The following is a 9,611-nucleotide window of genomic DNA, read 5'->3' on the forward strand; positions in this document are numbered from 1 at the left end:
TAACTCATTAGTCACATTGCTTATAAGGCTTCTTATGACGTGCATTACCAAGAGGGCCCAAAGATACCTCTCCGATACTCGAAGTGACAAATCCTAATCTCGATCTATGCCCAACAAACACCTTCGGAGATACCTATAGAGCATCTTTATAATCACTCCAATTACGTTGTGACGTTTTATAGCACAAAAGGCATTCCTCTGGTATCCAGGAGTTGCATAATCTCATAGTCGAAGGAATATGTATTTGACATGAAGAAAGCAGTAGCAATAGAACTGAACGATCATTATGCCAAGCTAACGGATGGGTCTTGTCTATCACATCATTCTCCTAATAATGTGATCACGTTCATCAAATGACAACACATGTTTATGGTTAGGAAACTTAACCATCTTTGATTAACGAGCTAGTCAAGTAGAGACATACTAGGGACACAATGTTTTGTCTATGTATCCACACATGTATCAAGTTTCCGGTTAATACAATTCTAGCATGAATAATAAACATTTTTCATGAATAAGAAAATATAAAATAACAATTTTATTATTGCCTCTAGGGCATATTTCCTTTAGGTATTGCCAGCACCGGGCATGGGTAGACGGACGAAGACGAAGTTGACGAAGCGCCGCACCAGGCTTGCTAAGCCCGGGGAGACGTCGTGGACGATGGCACGCATCGGTGTTGCCAGCACCGGGCATGCATAAACTGGGACCTGCACGAGCTGTACGCCCTGTCAGAAAAGTCGGAGGGGCCAGCAAAGAAGGACTCGACGATGGTTGCGGTGCCAATCGGTGCAGGGTCGATGTCGCCCGCGGTTGTCAAAGTAGACAAAGTGGTCAGGGTAGATGACGACAACGTTGGTGACGGGCTGGTGCTGGACAAAGACGAAGGAGGTGGACGGGCGACGGAGGCTATGATGGTAGCGGCGGTGGCGGCCAAAGAAGAGCGGCAGCGGCGGCGTGATGGCGACGGCGGCTAGGTTAGGAGCATGGTGGGGATGCTCGAAGTAGGCGAGGAACCTGACAGCGTGATGAAGACCGGCGCGGACGGTGGCGTTCCCGCACCAAGGGAGATGGCGCGGAGCATATGATAAGCACATTTCATATACATATTTGACACACAAATTCATCATCTATTGAGATATGTCCTCTATTCTTGCTATGAACTATGAAATATTCGAATGATATTCATAAAAAGAGCTTGTGACTATTCATTTGTTTCTTTTGCAGAAAAGTGCGCAAAGGCACTATAAACCCCAAGATTCTGACTAAGAGGCCGAAGAATACAAGACAAGGACGGGAAAGAAATAAGGGGGACCTGAGCATGAAGAAAAGAAGAAACCAAGGGCCAAACTAGAGAAGGGAAGGGATGTGCTTGCAAAGAAATAAGGAAGCAGGAGGGCCAAATCACAAAGTGGCAAATCTGATCGTGGGATCAAATCCCTATCGCTAGCCACCGATCCCCTTTGGGCCTGGCACATCTCTCTTCTCCCCCACCTCTCCTTCTCCAACTCTAGCCGCCGCCACGGCCAGGCCGGCGTGGTGGCGCGCCAGCAGCCTCCATCCACTACATCATCACCAGCACCCAGCACCCAGCACCCAGCACCACCATCACCTCCATCCACCAGCGCCACTCCACCCCTCTCCTTCCCTCCGCTGCTTGCTGCTTCTCCTCGATCTCTATTGTTGTTCTCCTTCTTCCCCCGTGTCTACGCTGACCTTCTGCTCCTCCTATTGCTGCCGCCGCTGCTACTCTCCATCGCCAGATTCTGCTACTGCTCCATCCCCACGCTGCTGCCACTTCTTCTCCAAGCCCCCATGCTACCGCTAGTCCCTTTCCTCGCTGCCGCTCCTTCTCTCTGTACCTCTGCTGCTGATCTGATGCTGCTCCTCTGAACCCCTCATGCTGCTGCTCCTAATCTGAACCATAATCTGCTGCTCTCTCTCTCTCTCTCTCTCTCTCTCTCTCTCTCTCTCTCTCTCTCTCTCTCTCTCTTTTTCCCTCTCTATATTCTCTGAATTTTCTGTAAGCTGAGATGTGTAATGCCTTGTAATGTTCAGATTTGAGTAGTGCTTGAAACTTGTTCAGTTTCAGATTTGTGCTTGCTTAGTAGTACTTATTTTGTTCATCTGAGAGTATTAGAACAGTCTCCTGTGGTATCATATTCGTATTTGTGTATGTGTGTGTTCATCTACTTTGTTCCATTTTTATAGACCATGTGTTACCTCTAGTACGAGTGTTATATAAATATACATGTATGTGTGTGTGTAATTCATGTGAAATATTTCTGTTCTTGTCCCGTTATCTTTGTTCTGTCCTTTTCTTATATATACTTGCTAGTCATCTTTGTGATCGTATCTTGTTACTTCCTTTCGTTGATGATGATATCCTGTGTTAGTATTTTAGTTTGTCAAGTAACATGAAAATACCAAAAGATAGTGAGTAAATTTTGAATCTTCCGGTGTTGTTTGCATTTTCCTTTTCCACGATCTTCGAGAACAAGCTTGTTTAGTTTAGGTTTATTTTATTGCATTCATAATCTAAATTGTGTTACCTAGCTTTAGCCGAGCATCATCGTTGATCTCTAGTCCCCGAGGAGAACACGACATCCGCTGTTTGTGGGCGATTCACTCCGCTATATTTACAGTCGATCAGCATACCACGGGAGGTCGGCGCGCGGTGATGGAGGAGTGGACTGCGGGTCGCGGCGCTACGGACTGAAGGGGCGATGTAGTGGCGGCGAGAAGGTCAGGGCGACGACGGGGACCGCGGGCCGCGGCGCTACAGCCCGAAGGGGCGGCGCAACGGCGGAGCGTGGGTCGATGCAACCACAGGGACGGCCTCGTGGCAGTGGCGGGGATCGCGTATCGCGGCACGACGCCCCGAAGTGGCGACGCGTGAGTCAATGTTGCCGTGAGGAGAACCATAGGGCGGCGGCGCTGCAGCCCGACGGGTTGACGTAGCAGCAGCCCGTTGCTTGATCGGTGGAGAGGCGTGTTGTACTCGGAACAATTTTTACGGAACCTGCGGAGACGCGCGCAACTGACGGACCAGATCGGTCGCACGGCGTAGATGAAACGGATCGCAGGCAGTTGGGTGATCAATCCAATCACTCGCGAGGTTGGAGTAGCTGCTCGGCTGGCGATGAAGGTACATGCGTCGTGCGTTCCGCGGCCGGACGTAGCAAGAGCCTGCGACTGTGTTGAGCCAATGCAAAATTATGTGATGTAGATGGCCTCAGCTGCACGTACTAGTGCACTATCATCCAACACACGCATGAGCAAGGGCTAGTGCAAGTCTGCATTCAGCGTCCGTGAGACTGACCTGACCTCGAGCCGCACGGCGTGGATAACCACGTCGGGGCTCGGGGCAGTGCGTTGCACCAACGCACCACGGGCGTGCTGTCTTGCAGGAAGGAGCGTGATGGAGGCGAGCTGGATGAAGGCGAGGTTAAAGGAGGATTCCTATCCAATCAAGGCGGCGATGTTCGGCGCAGAATGACGCGGGCAATGGATGCGCGGACGACGGTCGTCCCGCGCCGCCGTGTGTCGCGCAAGGCTGTCGTGTCGGAGAAGAGGCCGTGTAGTTGTGACGATGTCAGAGTAGAGGCGCGCGGGGGTCGACGGCGGCGGCGGGCGACGCAAACCGATTTTAGATCGAAAAATCAAAAAATAAACGCTGATCAAAGCGACCGGCGATATAGAGAGAAAAACCCGGAGCAAAGGGCTCGGAAAAAAGACTCTCTAGGGCAGCCGGTTAACACGACCGGGGGACGAATCCTAGATATGGGCGGCGCGGCCCCCGACGGCGATCATGGAGATCCGCCCCGAGGGCGGCGCGGTGCGGAAGCGGCGGCGGCTAGGGTTTGGATCGAGATTAGTCTGATACCATGTTAGAAGGGTGAGATGAATTGGTAGAATAATTGATTGTATTGCTTGAGCCTCATGGTCGTATATATAGTAAATACATGATCTGTTTGGAGTACAAGACAAGGTAGGGATAAATCCTATACTTACTAATAATCATGATACTCAACATTTCTGTTTCCTATAAACCGGCCGGAATAATAATAATCGGCAAGATTATACATGATTTGTTAGAGATCCTTTTAGATGCCCGATCCCGCATTGCTGTCGGTAGATTGGTCCAGATCGGTCTGCGAATGGACACAGAATGGATATGCGATTCAGGGGGTGTTTGTTTTCAGGGACTTTTTGGTGTAGGGACTACAAGAAGTCCCTCTTAAAGACTTTTTAACCAAACAGAAGGGACTATTAGGGACTAAAAATTGATTTTTAAAACTAAATGAAGAAGACTCTTAAGGAGAGTCTTTTTAGGACTTTTTGGGAGTTTCTTAACAATGCCCCTTCCTGCATCTATTGCCCCGCCGCCCCATGGTATTGTTTGGTTGTTATTTTTCTGTATATACTAGGGGTAACATGGTCATTTAATGACTTTTTAGTCCCCGGAAACAAATGGGGAGGGACTTTTTAGGGAATAGAGACTTTTTAGTTGGGACTAGAAAAATCCCTATGATTTATGAACCAAACAGGTATACCTGGCCATGGAAAGCCCGTCCCGACCCGGCCCGGCCCGACGCTACCCCCGGGCCGGGCTCGGGCCTAGATTTTGAGCCCGAAGTTCGGGCCGGCCCGGGCCCGGGCCCGTCATTTTTGCGCTTTCCTGAAGGTCGGGTCGGGCCGGCCCGAAGCCCGACGGGCTTTTAGGTGTTCGGGCCGGGCTTGGGCCCAAAAAACAGGCCCGTTGGTCGGCCCAAGCCGGGCCCGGGCCTGTGTTTTTTGCGTCGGGCTTGGCTAGGCCCAGCCCGAAGCCCGGCCCGGCCCGAGGTATGGCCAGGTATACAAACAGGGCTGGAGATGTCTTATATAGCTGTAAAAAGGCATATGTACCCAAGTCCAGATTAAAAACGTCACATCTCTTGACTTTTGGAAAAGGTAAAAAACCGTACCCGATCCAGCTGGCCCCGCACGGTGCTTACCAGATGCAGCAATCACATGCTTACGGTGTACGCTTCCTCTGGACGCAAAAGTAAATGCCAGAACACGAAACGAGCAGGGCAGCAGCACCGTGCTGCGCCGCTGTCCGCACGAGCGGCCCGTGAGCCCGTAATGAGCCCGGATCCAACCCAGATAATTCACCGGCCACGAACGCGGAGTCACGAACGAACGAGAGTTCCACGCCACACGCCCACACCGTCCCCGCATCCGTATCCTTCCAGAACCCTCCGTCGTGAGAAAAAATCTGACCGCGCAGCGCACAATCGCCATCAGCCGCGGCACCAAATCGGGGCGATAACCGCACCCGCACCGGAACCGGCAAAAGCCCAGGCGACGGAACGTCGCGTGATTTCCCCGCAGACCACCACCGTCACCCACCCGTCCGGCACCGCTCCATCGCGCACGTCTGCCCGTACGCGTCCAGCCCGAACCGTGCCCGCCTTTCCCTTCTCTTCCTCCCGTGCTCCTCCCGAGCGGCCGAACCGACACCGAGACGACGCCAGCCCCCACCCGCGGGAGGGAGGGACACGAGTCCAACAAAGGCGGCCCCTAGCCCCACCCCCATCCCCACCACCACCGTCCTCATCTCCTCCTCGAGCCCCTCCCCCCCTCCTCCGCATCTCGCCACCAACCTCCCACCCGATCCCCAACCCCATGATCCGCAGGAGGCGCGGGCACGCCGCCTAGGGTTTCCACTCCCCTTCCCCCCGATGGAGTCGCTGCCGCGGAAGCGCAAGGGCGCGCGCTCCCTCGCCGGCTCCCTCCACGACGCCTCCGCGGACCGCAAGCGGACCTGCCGGGAGCGGAAGCCGCGCCCCGACAAGAAGAAAAAGAAGCCCTCCGCCGCCGGCGATGACGCCGCCACCGCCTCCGGCCGGGGCGGCGTGGTCATGACGGCGCCGCCGGCCAGCGGCCGGGCCACCCCGGACAGCCCCGGCCGGGGCCTCAAGCGCAAGGTCGGCTGCATCGAGTCCGCCACGCGCATAGGCCGCAAGAAGCGCCTCGAGACCGAGTACGAGCTCGGCGACGAGATCGGCCAGGGCAAGTTCGGCTCCGTCCGGATCTGCCGCGCCAAGGCCGGCGGCGAGGAGTTCGCCTGCAAGGCGCTCCCCAAGAACGGCGAGGAGACGGTCCACCGCGAGGTCGAGATCATGCAGCACCTCTCCGGCCACCCCGGCGTCGTCACGCTCAAGGCCGTCTTCGAGGACGCCGACAAGTTCTACCTCGTCATGGAGCTCTGCAGCGGCGGCCGCTTGCTCGACGAGATGGCCAGGGACGGCACCTTCTCCGAGCAGCGAGCCGCCCTCGTCATCAAGGATCTAATGTCGGTCGTCAAGTACTGCCACGAAATGGGCGTCATCCACAGGGACATTAAGCCGGAGAATATTTTGCTCACCAAGACTGGCAAGATGAAACTAGCTGATTTTGGATTGGCAGCACGAGTTACTAACGGTAAATTCTTGCTGATATTTCACTTTGAAGCTCTACTAGATGATAAATAAGTTGGGTTCCTGGGGGTACTCTATGTTTACACAAGTTGCAATTTTGATTTGCTTTATATGACAAAAAAGACATCAATTAGAAGTAGTAGAAGATCGACTGGAAGTCCAACATTGGACCATACAAGGTTTTATTATAATCTTTAATGATTAGTATGGTGTTACAACATTTAGAATTGATGGTTGTACATAGTTGATCTGCGATGCGAGTAATTTTCCATGTTAACTGGATTACGGCGGGTTTCAGGTTTCAATCACACAGCATTTTTACAGGTTGCTCATCTTTGTGACCATGCATATCATCTAATCTAATGTGTTAAACTTCTAAACAAGTCAGTTGGATAGCTTTTGATTTTTGAGTCAGAAAGTTGGTAGGAAATTTATTCATGTGTCTTCTCCTCTTGCCTGATATGCTTAGAGAATGGGGGTGATTTGAATGGAGTCTCAAAGTCAGAGCGCCTATGCCTGGAAACTCTTTGTGCATTCACCTGCAAGTATCTATATGTATAGTGTGAGACCCAATATAGCACTCTTAAAGTACTGAGCATTTCAGACCGTTTCATGTTTCATACTTACACAGTCGATACTGATTGTATTCACTGAATTGGGCCACTTGGTTATGATGGTTGTGTAACTAATAAGATAGTACCAGTTCTGCATCAAGAGTTAGGCGCTCTCATTTCTTAAGTCATTGCGGAGTCGGAAGTGGTGAATGTTTCGCTCAGATTCTTGTTTAAATGATGATTTCTACATGCCGATTCAGTGTTTTGCATGGTATTGCGAATGAAGAAATGTTCTGTGTCGTCCCATTAATATGTTAAGGTTTTTTTAGTCATGAATTGGTAGCATGTGGTGCCTTCATTGGTACTAATATTTTGCTAGATATCCAAGGTAATTGAGGCATTGCGCTAATTGATAGTTGGTTTCATTCTACTTATGGTGGTACTGATACTAATTTTCTTATTTGCGTGGAATTTGGATGTTAAGAATCTACACTGATCAATTTAATCCTTGTATTGATATTAATTTATGGCATGCTCCTGCAAGTACCTGTTGTGATAAGTCTGAGGGCCAGAATAGTCTTCTTGAGCATACCAAACAGGCTGTGTAATGTTTTGAATATGGTCTTGAGTCATTTTGATGAATTAGGAAGTGGTGTGATGTCTGTCTGAATGGAGTCATATAGTCTATGAGTTGGAGTTGTCAGCATGGCTTCAGGGGCACTGGTTCTTATAAACAGCTGCTTATATTTTGTAAGGTAATATTTAGATTATAGTAATTCTGCAGTATTTATCTATTGTTACCCATGTCTCTATCCTCTGTTCCAACTCTAGTTATCAGTTATCGCTCTAATGCAATGCAGTAAGCCACTGCTGTCTTATTACTTCTTATTAGACACTTACAAATTCAGTTCAGAGTCTCTTCTGTCATGCTAGAGTGATGCATGTGTTGTCTTAAAACTTCACTGACACTGCCCTAGGCTAAAAACAAATACATCCCATGGTGCTGAGGTGGAGCAGAATGAGAGAAATTAGCCGCATGAACATTGAGTGACGGACAGTTTATCTAATGCCGCAATGCTCTAAACCTAGCAAATGGTGATAAGTCTGTACGATATTTTACCTTATGCATTGAAGTTCTAAGAATCCAGTATCACCTAATTTGTGCTAAGGGATGCTATTTTGTTTAGTCTGTTATGTTTGTATAATTGACTACACTTTGGTTCCTGAATAGCCCCAAATCATCTTTTTAGGGTTTTACTTGGACAGTCAGATGTATAAATGTGTGTTTACTAGAAGTAGCTGATGTTTTTGGTCACCACTAAACAGGTCAGAAATTGTCTGGCGTTGCTGGGAGCCCAGCCTATGTGGCGCCTGAGGTGTTGTCAGGAAGCTATTCTGAGAAAGTAGACATATGGGGTGCTGGGGTGCTCCTCCATGTACTACTGCTTGGTTCACTTCCATTTCAAGGGGGCTCTCTGGAAGCTGTCTTTGAAGCTATAAAGACAGTTGAGCTTGATTTCAACAGCGGTCCATGGGAATCAATGTCAGTTCTTGGACGGGATCTTATAAGTCGAATGTTGGATCGAGATGTCTCTTCTAGAATGACTGCTGATCAAGTTCTTTGTAAGTCCAGGCAGTTTCTCATCCAGCATAACTTTATGTATATTTTATAAGGTTTTAATTAATTTATTGATGATACTATTTCAGGTCATCCATGGGTGTTGTTTTACACGGAATGTACCCTGAAGGCTGTAACTCCTAATGTCACTAACCAGATTGTAGCACCCAAAATTCCATGGGACAGAATTAGATCACATTCTGAGTCGTCAGCTTCAGATTCGTCGAGCCAGAGGTCGGAGGACCAGGATGAATGTGGCATAGTCGACGCACTGACTGCGGCAATAACACATGTTAGAATATCGGAGCCGAAAAGGACCCGGCTTTGCAGCCCTGGCATTCCCATACAGCAGGAATGCTCCTCAAACTTAAAGAGCAACCTGTGCACGGCGTTCTGACATGACCCCAATGTATAGCTCCTTGTGTGTTGGTCTGATGTCAGTGATGGCTCAGCCTGCTGGTTGTCTCTGCTGAGGATAATAACTCGGGTTTTCCTGTCAGAGCAAGCAAGCGTTTGACATGGTGATGCTGTAGATTGCGGTGATGGCTGATGAACCCGACATGGTAGCTGATGCTGTAAATTTTGTAAATAGAATGATCCATGTAGCTAATTTATATCTTGACAGAGTTCAGAATAATTCAGTCTATGCTGGTAAACATAGTGTGCGACATCATCCTTGTTCCATTCTTTGTTTCTTCCGGTTCCTCCTAGTATTGAGATCAGATTTTTGCATGGATTTCCTGCACTCGGATCAATTTTTTGTTACTAGATCTTTTTCACCCTGAATGTATTTTCCAGAAGCTGTACTCTTAATCTGATTTTGTGACTCAGATATAACACCAGAGAAAAACAATATGGTGGAGGAAAGAGAAGAAAGAGGCTTATCTTCTTTTAATTATTTTCTCTGTTTCATAATGTAGTGTGTATACTTCCTTCGTTCCTAAATATTTGCCTTTCTTGAGATTTCAACAACAT

At 49.3% G+C, this 9,611-nt stretch overlaps 1 protein-coding gene across 1 annotated transcript; it reads left to right on the forward strand.

Moving 5' to 3' along the window:
* Positions 1-5,579: 5,579 nt before the first annotated feature.
* Positions 5,580-9,372, forward strand: LOC119310251 (serine/threonine-protein kinase PEPKR2-like). Its single transcript, XM_037586058.1, has 3 exons — positions 5,580-6,468; positions 8,345-8,641; positions 8,726-9,372. Exons 1-3 carry the CDS (start codon positions 5,727-5,729, stop codon positions 9,031-9,033), a joined length of 1,347 nt encoding a protein of 448 aa, XP_037441955.1. The 5' UTR covers positions 5,580-5,726; the 3' UTR covers positions 9,034-9,372.
* Positions 9,373-9,611: the final 239 nt, after the last annotated feature.

This window comes from Triticum dicoccoides, chromosome 5B (genome assembly GCF_002162155.2).
Source record: "Triticum dicoccoides isolate Atlit2015 ecotype Zavitan chromosome 5B, WEW_v2.0, whole genome shotgun sequence".
NCBI lineage: Eukaryota > Viridiplantae > Streptophyta > Magnoliopsida > Poales > Poaceae > Triticum > Triticum dicoccoides.